Raw genomic sequence first — 23178 nt, 5'->3', positions numbered from 1 at the left:
TCTTAAAGGTCTGTTCCAACCTGGTCTATTCTATTCTATTCTATTCTATTCTATTCTATTCTATTCTATTCTATTCTATTCTGTTCTGTTCTGTTCAGAGGGGTAAAGTGACTGCAACAAAGTGGTGGGGAGTTTGAAAGAGGTTTCCTGGGGAAAAGAGACCTGTGATGTAGGACATCTGGGTTACAGACTCACTTTATGATACACAGAAATTCACTAGTTCTTCTTCAGTTCTGAATGAGTGGAAAAATAGATTTTTAAGGGCTGAAACCTTATACAGAGTTATGGCACCATACAGCACCAAGCTGTGCATGCAAAGAACTTGTCACAGGGCTAGATGCTGTCAGGTGACATCATCCTGTAGGTCTTTCAACAGAGTCTTAAGCCTTCATTTACAGAAAAGTAAGAGCCTGAGGATCTGGGCTATCCAGGGATTAATGTGAGCCTTTGTAATAAGGAAGCACCCCACCTGGAGTACTGCATCCAGTTCTGGAGCCCCTATTACAAGAGGGATCTGGAGGTGCTGGAAGGTGTCCAGAGAAGGGCCACGAGGATGATCAGAGGGCTGGAGCACCTCTCCTATGAGGACAGACTGAAGGAGTTGGGGCTGTTCAGTCTGGAGAAGAGAAAGCTCCGAGGTGACCTAATTGTGGCCTTCCAGGATCTGAAGGGGGCCTACAAGAAGGCTGGGGAGGGACTTCTCAGGATCTCAGGTAGTGATAGGACTAGGGGGAATGGAATGAAGCTGGAGGTGAGGAGATTCAGACTGGATGTGAAGAGGAAGTTCTTCACCATGAGAGTGGTGAAGCCCTGGAATGGGTTGTCCAGGGAGGTGGTTGGGGCTCCAACCCTGGAGGTGTTTGAGACCAGGCTGGATGAGGCTCTGGCCAGCCTGATCTAGTGTGGGGTGTCCCTGCCCATGGCAGGGGGGTTGGAACTAGATGATCCTTGTGGTCCCTTCCAACCCTGACTGATACTATGATACTATGATAATTCGTGTTGCCTGGCAGTGGTATCTTCAAACGCCACACAACTTACTTACAAAATGTATTCACAGGTGCAGTTATTTGGTTGTGGGTTTTACATTTCCCACATAAAGACAGTCCAGTGATTTAAGCACAGGTCTAGCATTTCCAATACAGCAATCCAAGCTGGAAATACAGGTGCTGTGATCTGTGGGCTTCCCACAAATGGGATTCTGTGGCAGATTAGCTGAGTACTCACAACTTGCTCCTCTGTCTGCTATCTTCCCAGATGCTGTGGCTATAATTCAAGCAGTCCTTGGTTTGTAGAGGGCTAAGGAGCATCTCTCTTGTGGCCAGTTGTGGTCTGGAGCTTGCCCTTGGTTTAGAGAGGGCTAGGGGGCCTCTCTCTTGTGGTCTGCAGTCTCCTCTGGGATTCAGTTCCCTTGCAGCATTTCCCCTTTCTCAAGGCCTGGGTGAAGTTGGTCTGCTGGAGCAGGTTCCTCAGATGCATCTCGGGCTGCTCTTGGTTCTTGCTTCTTTGTGGTAAGCAAGCCCTCAGCTGCTACTCCAGCAGCATTTAGCTCTAGTTGCTTGCTGGGTGAGAATGACGTAAGGTGCCTGACTTCTTGGCTATTATAAATACTGTCCCAAGGCAATTAATGCCCTTTGGCAACACAGAACCCTGATAACTGGACACATGGGATGGGGCATATCCAAACCTGGCCCAGGGCACACAGTTCATAGCGGTGTTACAAAGTGAATTACACGTGGTGCATGTTTATCTGGAGCCCAGGCTTGCACATTCACGGGTGCTTACGATGTTAATCACCCTGCTATACATTTGCCTTGGCCATCTGGACCCCAGAAACTGTCCAGGTTATCACACTTGCAGGTGCTTAGCCTATTGTCTGGGCTAGGGCATGTGTGGGGATTTGACCCTTCAGGACAGCCTTTAGCCATGATTCGAGGCCAGCACACAGCTTTTGCAGAGCTGGCTGTTCCACCACCACTCCTCACAACACCAAGCCCTTGCACTGTCCAAGAGGCCACTGTTTTCAGCAAGCTGAGGCCCCTTGAGCTTGCTGACATGAAGACACTTTCCTGTTGTCCAGCATGCAAATCCCAGAGCAAATCTCTGGCACTTCTGATTAGAAACTCTTTTGTCAGCATTTGGCAGCGTCCCAGCAAAAGTGACACCAATTATTTGTGTCAGCTCCCCTCTAAAAGCAGGAGATATATGAAATCTCACACCAATACAATCCATCACAACTTGCAGTGGGATTTGGGACCTGTCATCCTGATGGGGTATTGACTGAGAGTGCCTTCTTCCAGGACAGCGAGGTTATGGAGAGCATTATATCATCTCCACCAAGGCATCATGGATTGAAACTGAAAAACCAGCTTCAGAGTCTCTCAACATGGGTAAATGGCCCAACAAGAGCAACTGAAGTGAATTCAGGCAGCTCCTGGTTTATGTTTATCAGAAGAGATTTAACTGGTGCATGATTAAATGGCAAATATTTGTTTTAAAGCAAGCTGGGAGCAGGGCTTACTTGTCTTGTTTATTTTAGTATCAGTGTAGGTTGACATTCAGCTCTTTCCTTCAGGGTATATGGTGAGCTCTTGCTTTGCTCATGGGCTACTGAATTTTCCAAATGGTACTTTTTCTTCTCCTTCTCCTTCTCCTTCTCCTTCTCCTTCTCCTTCTCCTTCTCCTTCTCCTTCTCCTTCTCCTTCTCCTTCTCCTTCTCCTTCTCCTTCTCCTTCTCCTTCTCCTTCTCCTTCTCCTTCTCCTTCTCCTTCTCCTTCTCCTTCTCCTTCTCCTTCTCCTTCTCCTTCTCCTTTCTCCTTCTCCTTCTCCTTCTCCTTCTCCTTCTCCTTCTCCTTCTCCTTCTCCTTCTCCTTCTCCTTCTCCTTTCTCCTTTCTCCTTCTCCTTTCTCCTTCTTTTTCTCCTTTCTTCCTTCTCTTTCTCCTCCTCCTCCTCCTTCTTCTTCCTATTATTTTCCCCTTTTCTTTTAATTTTTCTATTTTTTTCCTTCCTGATAGCAGATAGAGTGTTGTGCAGGTATCAGACTTTGTTTGCAAAAGAGGTGGGCAGTGATGGGTACTCAGCTTCAAAGAAAGGAGCTGGGTTCTGCCTGGAATTCATAGAATTATAGAATTAATAAGGTTGGAAGAGACCTCAAAGATTATCAAGTCCAACCTGTCACCCAACACCTCATGACTAATAAACCACAGCACCAAGTGTCACGTCCAATCCCCTCTTGAACACCTCCAGGGATGGTGACTCCACCACCTCCCTAGGCAGCACACTCCAATGCCTAACAACTCTCTCTGGGAAGAACTTTCTCCTCACCTCCAGCCTAAACCTCCCCTGGTGCAGCTTGAGACTGTGTCCTCTTGTTCTGGTGCTGGTTGCCCAGGAGAAGAGACCAACCCCTTCCTGGCTACAACCTCCCTTCAGGTAGTTGTAGAGAGCAATAAGGTCTCCTCTGAGCCTCCTCTTCTCCAGGCTAAGCAACCCCAGCTCCCTCAGCCTCTCCTCACAGGGCTGTGCTCAAGGCCTCTCCCCAGCCTCTTTGCCCTTCTCTGGACACATTCAAGAGTCTCAATGTCCTTCTTAAATTGAGGGGCCCAGAACTGGATGCAGTACTGTTCTTGGACAGTCACATGGCATTCATAAATCCCTAGTGCCTCCTTGCATTTAATGAAAAGAATATTAACCATATCATAGACTCATAGAATGGTTTGTGTTGGAAGGGAGCTTTAAAGTTCATCTTGTTTAAACCCCCTGCAGTGTACAGGGACATCTTCAGCCAGAGCAGGCTGCTAAGAGGTCTGTCCAATCTGATCTAGAATGTTTCCAGGAATGGGGCATCTACCACCTCTCTGGGCATCCTGTGCCATTGTTTCACTACCATTAATGTAAACAATTTCTTCCTTCTATGTGTTCTAAATCTCTTTTCTTTTAGTTTGAAACCATCACCCTTTGCCCTGTCACAACAGGTCCTACTAAAAAGTCCATTCCCATCTTTCTATTAAGCCTTCTTTAAGTACTGAAAGGCAACAAAAAGGTCTCCCTGGAGCCTTCTCCTCTCTAGGCTGAACAGCCCCAACTCTCTCAGTCTGTCCTCACAACAGAGGGGCTCCAGCCCTCACATCATTACCATGGACTCCTCTAGACCTGCTGCCACAGGTCCATGTCCTTCATGTGCTGAGGACTCCAGAGCTGGATGCAGTACTCCAGCTGAGTTTTCACTACAGCAGAGAGGGAGAACATCCTGAGTTATTTTTGAAAGATCCTTATGGCAGCTCAGGGTTAAACACAAAATTACAGCAATGACTCAACAAGGCCACAAGCTCTGGTTTGATTGTAGCTGAGTTTAAGAGTGAGAATCTCAAATGCTTTTTACATCTTATACTCTCTTCCTGGAAATTGCTAAACATGAGAGAGACATAGTAAGGGCTAGAAAGACCTCTGGTCAGACCCTCTAATAGATGGTCTATCATACAGTGGTCATTATGCTTTGATAAAACATAGACTCACAGACTCTGTTAGGTTGGAAGGGACCTTGAAAGCTGATCTAATCCAACTCCCCAGCACGTTCATCCCTGTTTTGCAGTGGTTGTCACTTTCTATTTTCCCCCTAGATGAAGTTTTCTGTGTGCACCTTTAATAAGGTGATCTTTACCTTTGTATGTCACTGTCTCCCTGTGGCTCTGCTCATCCTACAGCTCTCTGTCCTCTCTGTCCTGGGCCTTATTCTTCACATTTTGGTTTGCAGCTCCACTTTTCTGATAAAGGGTCCCTTTGGATGGGTGTGGGGCACCTGCTAATGCCCATTCCTTATTCTTCATAACCTCATATGGGATAGTCTACAGAGAGGACTTGCAGATCCCATCCACAAGAGCAGGAATGATTGGCACAACCCATGTCCTGAGAAGCAAATCTGAAAACTCAGACAGTGTTCTACCTCTGTTGGAAACTTGCCATCATCACTATGAGGCAATCCCCAGGTAACTCACCTCCTAATCTCACCAGCACCCATCTCCCAGCCCACCCAAACCCAAAGAAACCACAATCAAGGAATCCACTTTCTGCTGGCCTGGTTCAGCATTGCAAGCAGGAGCAGGGAGGTCATTCTGCCCTATACTCAGCACTGGTTAGGCAACACCTTGAGTCCTGTGTCCAGTTCTGGGCCCCTCAGTTTAGGAAAGATGTTGAGTTGCTGGAAGGTGTCCAGAGAAGGGCAACAAAGCTGGGGAAGGGTTTGGAGCACAGCCCTGTGAGGAGGGGCTGAGGGAGCTGGGGTTGCTTAGCCTGGAGAAGAGGAGGCTCAGGGGCGATACTATTGCTCTCTACAACTCCCTGAAGGGAGGTTGTAGCCAGGTGGGGGTTGATCTCTTCTCCCAGGCAACCAGCACCAGAACAAGAGGACACAGTCTCAAGCTGTGCCAGGGGAGGTTTAGGCTGGATGTTAGGAAGAAGTTCTTCATAGAAAGAGAGATTGGCCATTGGAATGTGCTGCCCAGGGAGGTGGTGGAGTCACCATCACTGTAGGTGTTTAGGAAGAGACTGGATGGGGTGCTTGGTGCCATGGTTTAGTTGATTAGATGGTGTTAGATGATAGATTGGACTTGATGATCTAAAAGGTCTTTTCCAACCTGGTTAATTCTATTCTATTCTATTCTATTCTATTCTATTCTATTCTATTCTATTCTATTCTATTCTATTCTATTCTATTCTATTCCATTCCATTCCATTCCATACCATTCCATTCCATTCCATTCCATTCCATTCCATTCATTACATCAAAGAGTGCCATATGTTTTAACTTGGGCATTCCTCACTGCCCTCAGTGAACAGCAGAAATAAATGCTGATGAACAGAACACAGACACAGGGTGGCAGGGAGGACAGGAAGAAAGACCAAAGCAAAGGGAGGTTAAAATGTATCCAGCAATGCAATCAGGCACCTGGGACTAGCTGGGGATCAGCTGTAAGAGGGAGGCTTGAGTTTGATATATGGTGCCAGAGACATTATTAATGATTTGCTGGGTTTTACCTTTAAAAACTTGGGGTGGATTATTTATTATGTCACCATGGTGCTCATATGATCTATGAAAGGGGCAATAATATGTATCTGTTCCCGGCCTCTCAGACTCACTATGTTTTTACAGCCTCTAATTAGGATTTAATTCTGCACTCCCAACACAGACAAAGAGTGTGTAGTATATCTAAAGCAAAAGGCAAAGAAGAAAAACATTCTCAGCCTTCCTTACAATATCCTATCTGCCTTTCTACAACAAACACTTCTGCTGATGGACACTGAAGCATTTTCACAGGCCAAAGGATTTATTCTCCCCTTAAAATAATGAATAAACCAGAGAAAACCAGAAATGTGGGGGCTAGAACCCTGAAATTATAGACTTATAGAAATGTTTTGGTTGGAAAAACCTCTTTAAGATCATTGAGTGTAACTGTTAACCCCAACATTGTCAGCTGATGTCTAAATCATGGTCCTCAGCACCACACCTGCACATCTTTTACATCTGTTCAGAGATGAAGACTCATCCACTGCCTTCAACAGCCTCTTCCAGACCTTGGCAACCCATTTGGCTAAGAATGTGTTTCTCATCTCCAACTTTAAACCTCGTGTGGTGCCACTTGAGGCCATTTCCTCTTGTCCTGGCAGTTGTTACGTGGGAGAAAAGATCAACACCCACCTCGCTACAACATTCTTTTAGAGTCCTGTAAAGAGCAAGAAGGTCTCCCCTCAGTCTCCTTTTCTCCAGGCTGAACAACCACAGTTCTCTCAGCTGCTCCTCACAAGACTTGTGTTCTAGACTCCTCACCAGCTTCATTGCCCTTCTTCAGACTTGCTCCAGCACCTCAATGTTCTTCTTGGAATGAACAGACCAAAAGAGCTGCTCTTGATGAAGTCTTGATGAGAAGGTGACCTTGAAGTGCTCCTCCCAAAGCTTTATGATGACATTAGTTTGTTTCACTTCAGCTCTGACTGGCACTGGGATCTGGGGTGTTTCCTGAAACTGTCTGACTGAGAAACAGATTTTCTGGCTCCCGTGCATGCTGGGACACAGGAATACCCCATGGTTAGTATCATAGTATGTCAGGGTTGGAAGGGACCACAAGGATCATCTAGTTCCAACCCCCCTGCCATGGGCAGGGACACCCCACACTAGACCAGGCTGGCCAGAGCCTCATCCAGCCTGGGCTTAAACACCTCCAGGGACGGTGCCCCAACCACCTCCCTGGACAACTCATTCCAGGGCTTCACCACTCTCATGGTGAAGAACTTCCTCCTCACATCCAGCCTGAATCTCCCCACCTCCAGCTTCATTCCATTAATCTCCAGTTTCATTCCATTGCACTGTTCTCTGCACAGCCTGAGAAATCCCTTAGCTACCGCAGCAAGCTGACCATGACTTTTGGGCAGGAGAAGGCTCAAAGGTTGCAGGTCCAATGCAGCCTTGGTGCCGTGAAAATGGAGACCTCAGTGGTTGTGTTAGGATGTTTCTGTTCTCTCCCATGGGTAGAATATCTATCCCTGGTGATTTGGTGAAGGACAAAACCAAAACAACCAGAAAACACACTTTTAACGGGTTCTGTAAAGACACTTCCTGGTCTGACTGTTCACTTCTTCGGTGCTTTGCTGGGTGCTTTTCTTTGTAATTAGTTTTGATGTGTGAGTGAGGATGTGAGAGTTCATTCAATGCTTAGTACAGTTGCAAGGGGCATGGATAGGATAGGATAGGATAGGATAGGATAGGATAGGATAGGATAGGATAGGATAGGATAGGATAGGATAGGATAGGATAGGATAGACCAGGTTGGAAGAGACCTTTGAGATCAAGTCCAACCTATCATCCAACACTATGTAATCAACTAAAACATGGCACCAAGCACCCCATCAAGTCACTTCCTAAACACCTCCAGTGGCACACTTACAACCCTTTGTTCCAGTATACTGGCACTCCAGCCCTAACTCAGCTCCTAGTGTCTAGAAGATGGGATTGCTTCAGTCATTATATTCTTTGGCTTTGATCTGGTCAGAGTTCTCAGAACAGGCTCTGCCATACACATTAAAAAATAGACACAGAAATGCTTTCTCAAGTGCCATCAGGATAGGATAGGATAGGATAGGATAGGATAGAATAGAATAGAATAGAATAGGAGTTAATCAGGTTGGAAAAGACCTTCAAGATCTTCAAGTCCAACCTATCACCCAACACAATTAAACATCACATCACATCAACTGAATCATGGCAGCAAGCACCCCATCCAGTCTTTTCCTGAACACCTCCAGTGATGGTGCCATCAGTCCAGTTCTCACAGCACGTAAATTTCCCCATTTCTGGACACGTTTGGAGTTGCCTAAATCTCAACAGTGATGATCAGTGAGGAGCTTACTCACCTCTAAACACTGTTGGGATTCACCACTTCAGCATGTCCTTACCTGCTTACTTTTGGGGATTGAGCCAGTGAGTGTATTCAGAAGATGCCAATCTCTTCCTTGCACAAAGTGCAGCAGCAGCAGGAGGAAGCAACCCCTTGCCTGGTCAGTGGTCAGACCCCCTCTCTTAACTTTCAGGAGACCCTTCTTCAAATAAATCCACATGGAGCTTCAACCCATGTTTCCCACGTTACAGGGGAGAGCACTAATCCATAGGTCTTCTGATACTCCCCACTGTTCCTCTTCCATTAAACCACCTAACAGTGTATCAGTCTATCAATGCTTGTCAATATCTAAAGGGTAGTGGTCAAGAGGATGAGGTCAAACTCTCCTTTTCCACAGGACAAATGGCAATGGACACAAAGTAGAACACAGAAGTTTCCACTAGAACATGGGGAAAAAATTCTTTCCTGTGAGGGTGCTGGAGCCCTGGATCAGGCTGCTCAGAGAGGTTGTAGACTCTTCTTCTCTGGACACAGTCTCAAGCTGCACCAGCGGAGGTTTAGGCTGGAGGTTAGGAGGAATTTCTACACAGAGAGAGAGATTGCCCATTGGAATGGGCTGCCCAGGGAGGTGGTGGAGTCACCATCACTGGAGGTGTTCAGGAGAAGACTTGACAGGGTGCTTGGTTGCATGGTTTAGTTATTAGGTGGGTTGGATGATAGGTTGGACACGTTGATCTTGAAGGTCTCTTCCAACCTGATCTAGTCTAGTCTAGTCTAGTCTAGTCTATATTCCAAACCCATAAGGTGTAACCTGCAGGTGCAACCTGCTTTGGGTGAACCTGCTTTAGCAGAGAGGTTGGACTAGATGATCAAGAATAGTGTGGCCAGCAGGAGCAGGGAAGTCATTGTGCCCCTGTACTCTGCACTGGTTAGGCCACACCTTGAGTCCTGTGTCCAGTTCTGGGCCCCTCAGTTTAAGAAGGGCATTGAGACTCTTGAACGTTTGCAGAGAAGGGCAACGAGGCTGGGGAGAGGCCTTGAGCACAGCCCTGTGAAGAGAGGCTGAGGGAGCTGGGGTTGCTTAGCCTGGAGAAGAGGAGGCTCAGAGGAGACCTTCTTGCTGTCTACAACTACCTGAAAGGAGGTTGGAGCCAGGTGGGGGTTGGTCTCTTCTCCCAGGCAACCAGCACCAGAACAAGAGGACACAGTCTCAAGCTGCACCAGGGGAGGTTTAGGCTTGAGGTGAGGAGAAAGTTCTTCCCAGAGAGAGTTGTTAGGCATTGGAGTGTGCTGCCTAGGGAGGTGGTGGAGTCACCATCCCTGGAGGTGTTCAAGAGGGGACTGGATGTGGCACTGGTGCCATGGTTTAGTAGTCATGAGGTCTGTGGTGACAGGTTGGACTTGATGATCTTTGAGGTCTCTTCCAACCTTGGTGATTCTGTGATCTCCAGATCTTCCAAGCCCTTACCTACCATTCTGTGGTTCTGTTTATAGCAATGATTTCTTATTTCAGCAATGCATTGCCCTGTAAACTCCATGGTTTCCATAGTGATATCTTATGCAAACTGAAAGAGCTTCCAAAAGGGAGACCTTGAGAATGCTCACGATTTTAGTTCCCTACCAATGGACCTGAGTGAACCATAACAGGAGGACACAGTCTCAAGCTGTGCCAGGGGATGTTTAGGCTGGATGTTAGGAAGATATTCTTCCCAGAAAGAGAGATTTGCCATTGGAATGTGCTGCCCAGGGAGGTGGTAGAGTCACCATTACTGGAGGTGTTTAGGAAAAGACTGGATGGGGTGCTTGGTGCCATGGTTTAGTTGATGAGATGATGTTGGGTGATAGGTTGGACTTGATGATCTTGAAGGTCTTTTCCAACCTGGTTAATTCTATTCTGTTTTGTTCTGTTCTGTTCTGTTCTGTTCTGTTCTATTCTCTCCTGGTGGCACTTGAGAAAGCATTTCTGTGTCTATTTTTTAATGTATATGGCAGAGGCTGTTCTGAGAACACTGACCATATCAAAGCCAAAGAATATGATGACTGGAGCAATCCCATCTTCTAGACACTGTTTCTCAGTGTGACCAAGGTTTGGATGACTGTGCATGGTCAATATCAGAAGTACAGGACTTGCAGAGTTAGACAGCTCTGACCACTGAAGGAAGAGCTGTGTTTTAAGCACAATGACTAAATGTCTTTGTCTGGAAAGGAAATCTGGTTATTTCAAAGTTCCTCTATGCTAGAGGAAAGTGGATCTTCCTCTCTCTATGGATAATCATTCAAGGCCAGGTTGGACTGGTCTATGAGCAACCTGATCTAGTTCAAGGTGTCCCTGCTCACTGAGGAGGGCTGGACTATATGACATTTAAAGACCCCTTCCCACCCTAACCACCCTGTGACTCTATGATCCACATGAAAAAAAGAGGAGCTATTATGAGACCCAGGTCACAGTGTTGCCTCTTAAGGTCCTGAAGGTCAAAAGACTATAAAATGTCTTCCCACCTTAGTGTCATCTGCAGGTGTAATTAGTATAGGCCTGAGCTGTAATTCTTTATTATCAATAACACAAATTAAAATCCATCCCTTTCATGTTCTGCAAGGTAATCTGCTCCAACATGGTCAAACCCAAGAGCAGAACTGTTTGAACTACATCTGATTCAGAAAAGAGACTCAAAGACACTTGTCCATGCCTGAGCATCCACAACCCTCTCTGGGGAGGGATGTTCTGTTCTCCCTCTTTTCCTTGGTGGCTGTGTGGCATGGGATCTCCCAACTCCCTTTGGTGCTCTCCCTGCCATCCTGGCAGGGAATAGCCCTAAGATCAAAAGGCACTTTGGATTGCTGTTGTCTTGCTGGGAAAAAATGTCAGTCTCTGCCAGGATCATCAGACAGGAAGAGATAGGGAGGAGCAACAGGAAAGTGAGGGAAAGGTGGGGATATGGGAGCTCAGCTTTTTCCCATCTTCTGTCCTTCCTCCCCAGCAGTAGCACTCCCACACGTGATGTGAGCCTAGGGGTGTGGCCAGAGATGCATAATCCTCTTTCCTTGCTCAAGGGGTGTCACAGGAAGGTGAAGCCTGATGAGATTAGATGAGGTACCTTGCTGCAACTGGTTGACAGCTCCAAAAGGCATCTGATGTAACTAAATCCTTACAGTTCAGTGTAGGCAACAGCCATGGGAGATAATAAAAGTCTCACAGAGCAGGTGCATTTTCTTCTGCATGTTCTCCTTCCCTCCTGGGACAGACTCAGTGGTGCTGTGGACTGATTTTTGTGGACTGATTGCTGTCTTCACTAGCTTGGTCTCATCCTTGTACTTCTCACATTTAGTAAACACATCACCAGGGCAGTGTCTCAGAATACTAAACTACTCCATTAAGAACTTCCAAAATGTTACTCTTGCTGAGGACTTGTCTTATTAGGATGAGATTTTCGTGCATGCAACCTAGTACAAAGACTGCATGAAGCTTTCCTCACCTCTGAGGAAAGCATGATGGCTGCATCCCCAAGTTTCTTAGGAAGCTAAGGAAAATACAGCATGTTAGGACTGAGGGGTATTTTGCTTTCAAAGTTAGGATTAGGGCAAGATGGGAGACTGGGGAGGAGATCAAGACTTCTGCCTTAAAATACAATCTTAGCTTTTCAGAAGTACAGTGGGGGGAAATCATTAACAGGAAACAATTTTTTCTTCAAATCACTGTGGATTTTAATATGGACTCTCTGTTCTCTTGACTCCTCCTTCATCTGGTGGGCTTTGAGGTTTAGCAGCCCAAACCAACCTCATACAGCTAATGCCACCACACTCCCTACTCCACATCTTGGTTGGTACATGGGTTCAGCAAGAATTGTGGAGCCCACAGGCTGAGACAGCAGGCAGGGGAGGTGCCAAGGCAGGCTGGCCACCTGGGATCATGGAGAGCTCCCAGACTGGGGACCAGTGGAGGGAAAGGATTTCTGTTCTGTAATAGACTAATTAGGCCCCGCAACGAAGCCTTTCCATCCGCTTAGGAAGCCGTGTCCTGACCTTGCTCCTACGCCTACTCCTTCTCTGTCACAGGGCTGAAAGAGCCTCACTCAGCTCTTTTAAAACTGGAAAAGGAGCCCAAGTGCCATCCTTTATGCAAGAGCTGAAAGGTTAATACGTGTCATTTTGTTGGCCAGGACTCTGCAATAGGCTGAGGAGGAGCCAGCCCTTTTCACCGAGGCAAAAAGAAACACAAGCCTGCTCCAGCCTGCCCTTTCAACCCTCGTGGTCCAACCCCACTTCCACATCACAGGGCTTAGAATAAATATTTCCTTCTCTGAGCAGGGCTGTGCCCTCTCAGTTGCAGCAAACGCACAACGCAATTCATTGCAATGCAACCCGGGCAGGTTGCTTTTAGGTAGGGGTTTTCCTGTAGCTTGCCAGGATAAGCAAGCTCCTGAAATTAGAAAGGTCAGGAGGGATGCTTCCTGTGGGAGCTGCACAAAACCCCGTGCTCAGCTCAGAGGGGATGGAGGTAAAATTAGAAGTGCCTACAGGGTTGCAGAGATTGCTCCTTAGGCCTGACGTGATGATGGGGTCTGTGACTTAGGGGCATGAGAAAATAAACAGCTCCAGCCAGAATAGAGGATCACAGAAAATACCTCTCCTTTTGTCTTGGACACAAGGTTTGGGATATCAGGAATTCCTCCCTCTTTCCCTTGCATATGGAGGACATGTATAGATACAGCTCTTCACTCTGAAATAACAGAGACCTAAATAATTAGGGAGTTACTGGTCAAGTCACTTCCTGGAAAGCCTGTGTTGGGTGGACACAGCTTAGAAGTTATCTTAGTGTTTGAGGCTTCTCTAGGATGTAAAATACTGAATCATTCACCCTTCAGAAGCCCAGCATCTGAGCATCCTCCTCTCCTGAGTATGTCCTGACTCTGGGATTATTTATTCAGCAGCAGCAAGATGGCTCAAACAGAATAGGTGGAGAAAGTTCCCCAAGCAGCTTGTTATTGTTCCAGATCTTCTTAGATATCCATTCCTACTAGTTTAGATTTCATGTTTAGGTTGGATGTTAGGAAGAAGTTCTTCTTAGAAAGAGTGATTGGCCATTGGAATGTGCTGCCCATTGAAGTGGTGGAGTCACCATCACTGGAGGTGTTTAGGAAGAGACTGGATGGGGTGCTTGGTGCCATGATTTAGTTGATGAGATGGTGTTGGGTGATAGGTTGAACTCAATGATCTCAAAGGTCTTTTCCAACCTGGTTAATTCCATTCTATTCTATCCATTCTATTCTATTCTATTCTAGGCATCTAACTTGGGAGGAGGAGAAAATTGCAGGGACTGCAGGGACTGGCTGCTGACAAAGATGCAATGTGTGGTCATGTAGAACTCTTTAGACCATTCCTGTGCATTCCATGTCTCATGATCTAACCACAGCCCACTCCTCCTGCATCTAGGAGGATGTACCTCTCTGGAGGAGTAAGGAGACTGATGTACTTACCTCCAAGACCTGTCTTGCTGCAGGATACTAGTGTTGCACTTTTCACAGAATCATTGAATCATAGAACAGTTTGGGTGGGAAGGATCTTGTAGGGTTATCTAGCCCAACCCCCCTGCAGGAGGAGGGATATCTTCAATCAGATTGCTCAGAGCTACATCCAACACGACCTGGAATGTTTCCAGGGATGGGATATCTATCACCTCTCTGGGCAACATGGGTCAGTGTTTCACTATGCTCACTGCAAACAATTTCTTCCTTCCATCTAGTCTAAATCTCCCCTCTTTTAGTTTAAAGCTGTTACCTATTGTCCTGTGGTAACAGGCCCTGCTAAAGAGATTGTCCTCATCTTTCTTAAAAGCCCTTTTAAGTACTGAAAGGCCGGTAAAACGTTGCTCAAAAACATTGGAACAAAATGCTACCACTCCAAAATGTCTGGGTTTGGAGCTTGTATTTGAGCTTGTATTTGAGTTTTTCTGTCCCATTCCTAACCCTATGTTAGGAGGAGCACTTATTCTTTCCACTTACCAAGGAGCCACCAAGGCCTACAGTGGAAGTTCTCCACCTTCATATGGTGGAGGAAGCTTGCAGGACACATACACAACCACCTGGGAAACTCTCACAGTCCTCCATAACAAAGCCTACTGGAGGAGTCTGAGATCCAGAAGTAACAGCAAACCAGCTCCTTCCTGTAAGGCAGCTAGGATTTGACAGAATCACAGAATGGTGGCCTCTTAGATCATCTAGCCCAACTCTCTCCCTAAAGCATTTCCAGCCAGATATGGTGCTAGGCCAACATTGATCCACCTACAGGACTCTTTCATAGATTCATAACATGAATTCTGTTGGAAAAGACCTATAAGGTCATTTGGTTCAACCATTATCTAATGCTGCCAAGACTGGTGCTAAACCATGTCACTCAGCACCACTTTCATAGAATCATAGAATCAATAAGGTTGGAAAAGACCTCAAAGCTCATCAAGTCCAACCTGTCACCCAACACCTCATGACTACTAAACCATGGCACCAAGTGCCACGTCCAATCCCCTCTTGAACACCTCCAGGGATGGTGACTCCACCACCTCCCTGGGCAGCACATTCCAATGCCTAACAACTCTCTCTGTGAAGAACTTTCTCCTCACCTCCAGCCTAAACCTCCCCTGGTGCAGCTTGAGACTGTGTCCTCTTGTTCTGGTGCTGGTTGCCTGGGAGAAGAGACCAACCCCCACCTGGCTCCAACCTCCTTTCAGGTAGCTGTAGACAGCCATGAGGTCTCCTCTGAGCCTCCTCTTCTCCAGGCTAAGCAACCCCATCTCCCTCAGCCTCTCCTCATAGGGCTTTTAAACCTCTCCAGGGACTGTGATTCAACCACTTCCTTGGGGAGTCTGTTCCAGTGTTTGAGAATCCTTTCAGTGAAGAAGTTTCTTCTAATGTCCAACCTAAACCTCTCCTGGTGCCACTTGAGGGCATTTCCTCTTGTCCTGTCACTTGTCCCATAGAAGAAGAGACCAACCCCCTGCAAGAAAGGGATATTATGGCTCTCCAAGTATGAGAGCAGTGTTGTGGTGGGTTGAAATTACCCCAGGCATCAGCCTAAAACTACCACAATTTTCTACCTGCACACATCTGTGAGGACCTCAGCTATATAGCACAATTTCTTCCCTTTCAGTGGTTTACACTTCCACTGAGTATTCCCTAATCAAAAACCAAACAAGCAAATAAACTCAACATACATCCTGAAGTGATTTGTCTGGCTGGTACGAAGCAACCAAACAACCCTCCCAAAAGACAGGCAGGAATGCACAGCAAGCTGTGCCACAGAGCTCCACACAGCCCAGCACACTGTCCAGCTGTGCAAGTCTCACATTGCCTCTCCTCCCTCCTGCTCAGCTCTGCTGACAGACAGGGGCCGTAATCCCTTCCAGGTGGTGACATGCATTATCTTCCCAGCCCCTCTAAACATGAGGGCTCTGGAGCTGGCTGGTAACACGTGTTCCCGTGCTGGAAGAGGGAGAGGGGAGCTGCAAGACCAGGCACGTGTGTGAGTCACAGCAGCCAAGGGGAAATGCAAACTTTGGAAGCGGTGCAAGTGCGAGAGATGTGACTGCCAGGGATCCTTTTCAGCTGCGTGCTTCAGCCACAGATGCTCTGAGCAATCCTGGGAGAGATGATGGAGGAAAGAAACACCTACTCCAGCAACATCTATCTCCTGGATCAACAGTGTGGCTCCTCCCCAGCCCGTCTGAATGGGGCTTTTTGTAAGCAGTGTGAATGGGTGCAGAGCCGATACTGCCCTGGTGGGGACAGGCACAATTGTGAGTCACTGCCTAGGCAGAAACCCTGACAAAAAGATGTGAGATGAGGGAGACGTTATTGCAGCTTTCCAGTACTTAAAGGGGGACTACAAGAAAGTTGAGGACAGACTTTTAGCAGGGGATGTTATGAGAGGGCAAGGGGTGGTGGTTTTAATCTAAAAGTAAGGAGAAGGATGGTTTTAATCTAAAAGCAAATAGATTCAGACTAGATACAAGGAAGAAATTTACAGGATGGTGTAACACTGGCAGAAATTTCCCAGGGAGATGATAGATGCTCCATCCCTAGAATCATTCCAGATCAGGTTGGACAGGGCTTTGAGCAACATGATCTAGCTGAAGATGTCCCTGATCACTGCAGTGGGTTTGGACTAGATGACCTTTAAAGGTCCCTTCCAACTCAAAACATTCTCTGATTCTCTGGCCTTATGAGTGGGACAGGTCTCATGGTGAGAAACTCAGGTGATTTGAGTTTTCAGTGCATTTGTGTGTTTTACTGTATTTCTTTCTCCTTGGTTATGCTGCAACCAGGAAACTTACTGACTCAACAGGGTGTGATGTTGACTATGCACAAGCAGCTTTAAAGTGAGCAAAGTCAACAGCTGGAGAACAAATCCTGGGAAATTTCACCCTTTCACTAACCTGTTAAGTTCCAGCCAGTGACTTTTATCAGCAGCAAAGAGGGGGGATCTTGAAGCCAACCAACGTTTCTAAAACTTCCATGGGATGCCTGGCTTGAGCTGTTCTTGCCTGGCAGTTTGCAGGTCACCACCCTAAACATCGTAAGGTGCTTTTGGGTAGTTGCTATGCTGGGATGCAGCTCTTCCCACATGAGACACCTCCATCTGAGCAACTTGTCTAGATTACCTGTGCACTCAGCAGAGAGAAACAGACCTGCTGAGGTAGTAATTTGTCCCCTTCTAGTGCAGCTCTCTATAGCAGATGAATCATGCTCTTTTTTTTGCCTCTCTCCCCCTTCTGGTTATAATGGGAGCCTGGATGACAGTCTCAGAGGGACACATCTTCACCAGACATGTTTAAAGTCATCACTTCCAGGGTATGTCTCATACCAAGGTGAGAGTTATGACTACCCAGGTCAGTGCCTTTCTGAATACTGCAAGAACAGATGTGTCACAAAGCAGACATTAGAATCATAGAATCCTAGAATGTTCTGGGTTGGAAGGGACCTCTAGACATCATTCAGTCCACCCCCCTCTGCAGTAAACAGGGGTATCCTCAACTAGATCAGGCTGCCCAGAGCCCCACTTTGAATATCTCCAGGGATGGGGCCCCAACCATCTCCCTGGGCAACCTGCTCCAGTGTTCCACCACCCTCATAGTAAAGAACCTGTTCCTAACATCCAATCTAAAACTGCTCTTTTCTAGCTTGAAGCCACTGCCCCCTATCACTGCAGGCCTTTGTAAACAGTCCCTCTCCTTGATGGCTTTCCCTTAATTATGAGTCAGTTAAGGTATTTTTCACATTTCTCATGATGGACACCTTAAAAAGTGTTTTGGAATTGGTGTGTGGAAACATTGGAAAAGCTTAATAGTGAGTCAGAATACTGATGTCATGGGACATGGTTACAGAAGGGGAAAACTGCCCTGCAGCACTGATTCTTTCTGACCCAGACAGTGATCACTGATGCTTTGGGTGCTGTTTTTAACCATGAGCATAAGTCTAGACAAGGAGGATTCAGTAGCACTACCAAGTTTTGTGAATGGTGGGTGCTTGAAGGCATTTGCAATCAAATTCAGCTCAAACAAGTTATGTTCACTTTTCTGCAAGGCCCAGAACTGAGCTCATGTACCACAATGTCTGAATCTTCCAATAGCACCTTGAAGGGATTTTGAATAGTAAAGAAGTTACAGGACTGGTCCTTGGAGTAGGTATGGTGCTCATTGTGTACTCTAGATGTGGGGAATTAAGCTGTGAGTGCAATATTGAGGTAGTAGGAAGCTCATGAATATTTCTGTGTCAGAGAGAGTAAGTTTTGCATGTCCTGTTGGGCTGGGTTTGACTGAGGTAGAGATCATTCTCTCCATCATAGCTTACATAGGGCTGGATTTTGGATTTATTCTGGAAACAGCGTTGATATTTCAGGGATAGCAGTAGTAGTAGTTGTAGTCATAGTTGTAGTAGTAGTAGTTACTATTGAACAGTGATTAGAATTAGAATTAACCAGGTTGGAAAAGACCTTCAAGATCATCAAGTCCAACCCATCACCGGACACCATCTAATCAACTAAACCATGGCACCAAGCACCCCGTCCACTCTCTTCCTAAACTCCTCCAGTGATGGTGACTCCACCACCTCCCTGGACAGCCCATTCCAATAGCCAATCACTCTTTCTGTGAAGAACTTCTTCCTAACATCCAGCTTAAACCTCCCCTGATTACACAGAGTCAAGGACTTCTCCGCTCCTCACCTCACAAGCAAGCAGTCTGAGGGTGAATAAGAGGCTGGGAGGCGACACAGCGGAGACAATCAACCCCAACTGCACAAAGGGATGTTCCATACCATGTGATATTGTGCTTAACACATAAAGCTGGGGGAAGAAGGAGGAAGAAGGGGATGTTTGGTGTGGTGGCATGTTTTTTTGACAAGTCACTGTTCCTTGTGATGAAGCTTGGCTTCCCTGAAGACACCTGAACACCTGCCTGCCAACAGGAAGTGCTGAATGACTTCCTTGTTTTGCTTCGCTTATGAGCACAGCTTTGATTTTACCCATGAAACTCTCTGTATCTGAACCAATGAGATTTGTTTGTTTGGTTGTTTGTTTTTCTCATTCTTAGCCTTCTGATTCTCTCCCCCATTCCATGAGCGGGGAGTGAGCAAGTCGCTGTGTGGTGCTTAGATGCCAACTGAAGTTAACTGTAACAGCTCAAAGGCAGTTGAGTTTTGACCTTGCACTTCAGTCTCTAGAGGTAGGATCTGTTTACACAATTCTAGGGATGGATTCAGGTTGGGTTTAGGTCCATGATTAATGCATTTTAACAGTCCAATAAGGTATCCCTGACATTTGCAAGAAGCTCATGAGATGACTTTGGACATAGAAGAAATCTGCACCCATTTACAGAATACAGAATTACCCAGGTTGGAAAAGACCTTTGAGATCATCAAGTGCAGCCTATCACCCAACACCATCTAATCAACTAAACCATGGCACCAAGTGCCTCATCCAGTCTCTTCTTAAACACTTCCAGTGATGGTGACTCTACCACCTCCCTGGGCAGTCCAATCCAATGGCCAATCACTCTTTCTGTGAAGAACTTCTTCCTAACATCCAGCCTAAACCTCCCCTGGTGCAGCTTGAGACTATGTCCTCTTGTTCTGGTGCTGGTTACTTGGAAGAAGAGACCAACTCTGACCTGGCTATAACCAGGGACATGATACTGAATTCCCTAGGCCATCTCAGCTGGCACTAAATATCTTAGATATGGATATGTCTACAGAAAACCAAACCAAATCACAGAACTAAGACTATCAGGTGAAAGAAGATAGCAGATTTGGAGATAGTCAGGGTTCAACTAAGTTGCATCTAGAGAGTTCCACCTGAGATGTCTTAGGAATACCCAAACATGCACCAGGTGAACAGAGTTGCCAAGATCTTACCTTCTTAACTTAGATCTTAACTTAGCAAAGCCCAGATATGATCAGCCTCTTAGTCTTGTGGATGATGTGGTTGTCCCAGACTGTCTGAGGGATCCCAGTTGGCACTGTAAGCCTTTGTGAGGGCAGCTCAGTCAAGACCTGTCTCTCCACTGACTGTTCCACCTAGAGCCCTATTTCTCAGTACTGCACCTCTGGGGCTGAGCCCCAGTTCTCGAGTGAAATTCATCTTACACCTGGGAATGAACTGATGGGCTGTGAGTTTAAGACATGGATTCTTCAAATGATAACAGTATTCCTTGTTTGATTTTGAAGATTGATTATTTCAACACAGCTGCATGCACGTTCACAAACCTGACACGATGCTACACACACACTGTTTTCACCACACAATTTAAGGCATTTTGTTTTCACCCTCTCTTAGTCTTTTGCTGGTTTTGTGGAGTTGGGTTTTTTTTCCCCTCCCTGTAAATTATTGATAAAATGGAGCTGAGGTATGGTTAAACATCCTGGAGTTAGCTGAGCATTTATTCAGAATTGTGTATGTTGCCCCAGGGAGGAAAAAAATAAAAGAAAGATATAATCTGGCAAAAAAAGCACCCCAACCCAGTTGCTAAATGAAGTTTGAAGCTCTACCATGGTTTGTCAAGTCCAGCCTGTCCAGTAAATGTGGGAGCTTCTTCCAGCTGTTTGCTGCAGCACAAATCATAAAACCATGGAATGGTTTGGGTTGGAAGGGACCTAAAAGATCACCTGGTTCCAACCCCCCCTGCCATAGGCAAGGACACCTTCCACTAGAGCAGGTTACTCAGAGCCTCATCCAGACTGGCCTTGAACGCTGCCAGGAAAGGGACATCCACAGCCTCTCTGGGCAACCTGTTCCTTTCTCTCACCACACTCACTGTAAAGAATTTCTTCCCAATATCCAGACTAAATCTCCCTTCTTCCATCTTAAAGCCATGCCCTCTCATCCTATCACTACAAGCCCTGTAAACATTCTTTGTCCAGAGAAGGGCAACGAGGCTGGTGAGAGGCCTCAAGCACAGCCCTCTGAGGAGAGGCTGAGGGAGCTGGGGTTGTTCAGCCTGGAGAAGAGGAGGCTCAGGGGAGACCTTATTGCTGTCTACAACTACCTGAAGGGAGGCTGTAGACAGGAGTGGGTTGGTCTCTTCTTCCAGGCAACCAGCACCAGAACAAGAGGACACAGTCTCAAGCTGTGCCAGGGGAGGTTTAGGCTGGAGGTGAGGAGAAAGTTCTTCACTGAGAGAGTTGTTAGCCATTGGAATGTGCTGGCCAGGGAGGTGGTGGAGTCACCATCCCTGGAGGTGTTCAAGAGGGGATTGGACGTGGCACTTGGTGCCATGGTTTAGTCATGAGGTCTGTGGTGCCAGGTTGAACTTGATGATCTTTGAGATCTCTTCCAACCTTGGTGATTCTGTGATTCTTGTAGGCCCCCTTCAGGTACTGAATGGCCTCTAAAAGGTCTTCTGGGAGCCTTCACTTCTCCAGGCTGAAGTGCCCCAAACCTTTTCCATGTTAGAGGCATAATTAGTTTAAATTTTAGTGGCTGTCTGCAAGGGTGAGGCACTGAGCAACTGCACATCCTATTAGCATCAGAACAGGGCCTTGTGCAAACTTGTCTGAGGGATCCAGGATGATCTTAAAGTGCTTAGATACCATCATTGGCATAGCAAAGGTGACCACAAGGAACTGAATTTTACTGATTGCTAATTTGGTTGACATTGCAACCACTTGGTTGCACCTGAGAAGTGAGATACTTGATCTTTTATATCTACTGCTACATGATTACATACTACAGTGAGGAGCACAGTACAAATGGATGATCTGGAAGAGGACAGATCTACTGGAGTGACCTCTCTTGGTGCTGAGGGTTTCCAATGAAGTGAGGAATGAACTCAACCTCTGCTAAAGCAAAATAGGGGATGAGAGGAAAAACTTTGATGTGTCAGACCCTTTTTCTGGGTACAGAGGAGGTAGGGTAGGGTGGGGTAGAGTAGGGTAGGGTAGGGTAGGGTAGGGTAGGGTAGGGTAAGGTGGAGGAAGTGAATGTAAATCTCTGTGGGCTCTAACCAGACTTTGGCAATTAATCCAGATTTTGTCACTTGTCTGTGGATTGGCAATCTTTCCAGGAAAATGGCATGCAACAGGCAAAAGGCATCCTGAAGTCACTCAGAGATGATGCCCAGTAGAGCCACAGATCGCTCAAGCAGCAAACAGCATGGCTTAAAGAGTGGGAACAAGAAGGTATCACAAACAAAACAGCCTTCCCTTTCCCCCAACCATTTTTCTATTGAAACCACTAAATCTTAATGAGTTTACTAGCCCTCTAGAAATGAGGGCAGGTAATTGCAACGTTACAGGATGAAGTTTACCACATTTAACTCAGAAGAAAAGCCAGTTATGATGTTTCAATTCACTGGAGATACTGTAATATGTCATGAAAATATACTTTCAAAAAGAAAAAAGAAATGAAGAAAGGAAAAAAGCAGTTTTTGATAAGCAGTTCTAGAAGTCCAGGTCATCCTGGTCAATCTTATCAGAATCTTCTTTCTTTTTGGAATCCTGGACTTCAGCAGTGCCCTCAGCCTCCTTTGGATCTGCACCTTCAGCACCTGCCTGGTCCTCATCCCCTAAAGAATCAGTGCATGAAGAGGCTTTGTCTTCTTCCTCACTCTCAGGATACATCTGTGAGGGTTTGCTGCTCTCACTGCTTGGAGCCTCTGCGTTGGGATGGCTGCTCGTGGGGTCATTGTCTTCATTGCATTCCTCTTCACCTTCATCTTCAGAGCCCTTCTGGGACTGCTGTGAGAAATTTCCTACAGAAGAGTAACAAGAGAAGGCTGCTTTGTTCAGAGTCTCGAGCCTTTTGCTGGCTTTTTTGCCTCTGAGGGTTGAGGCTCTCTTAGAAAACTTGTGGCCTTTGTCTTTCTGTTTTCCCTGTGCCTTGTCAGGGTCATCGCTGGCAGGCTCCTCATCGTTCTCATCAAATTTGTCGCCGCCTTCACTGGCGTTTCCCTCCTCAGCTGGACATACGCCTTCTGGGTTTGTGTCTTCCTCAGACTCAGCTTCATCCTGCTCAGCTGCTTCCTTTCCTTCTGCACCATCTCCATCAGGACTGTTAGTTTTGGAGCCATCAGCATCTTCCCTGCATTCTGATGTCTCTTCCTTGGCATCAGCCCCAACTTCCTCATCCTCTGGCTCCTCTGTTTTTTCAGCTTCGTTTTCAGCTTCGCCTTCAGCTTTGGACACTTCTTCAGGCTCCAGACCTTCATTTTGAGTTTCTACATGTTCTTCATCTTCCTCATTTGCTTCCTCCTCTGCTTTTGCTTCCTCTTGTGCTTCTTCCTCATCCTTTTCTGGGTTTTCTTCTTCTTCT

At 46.5% G+C, this 23178-nt stretch overlaps 1 protein-coding gene across 1 annotated transcript in view; it reads right to left on the bottom strand.

Moving 5' to 3' along the window:
• The window catches only part of RP1L1 (RP1 like 1), a 52920-nt gene that overhangs the window by 1284 nt on the left and 28458 nt on the right, over positions 1 to 23178 (bottom strand). Inside the window, exon 6 of the mRNA XM_054180152.1 lies at positions 22406 to 22917. Coding sequence (XP_054036127.1) covers positions 22406 to 22917 — 512 coding nt within the window. The remainder of the gene's footprint in view (positions 1 to 22405; positions 22918 to 23178) is intronic.

The sequence above is a fragment of the Dryobates pubescens genome, chromosome 3 (assembly GCF_014839835.1).
Source record: "Dryobates pubescens isolate bDryPub1 chromosome 3, bDryPub1.pri, whole genome shotgun sequence".
Lineage (NCBI taxonomy): Eukaryota > Metazoa > Chordata > Aves > Piciformes > Picidae > Dryobates > Dryobates pubescens.
The sequence above is the reverse complement of the archived record's forward strand: the minus strand, read 5'-3'. Positions and strand labels throughout refer to the sequence as shown.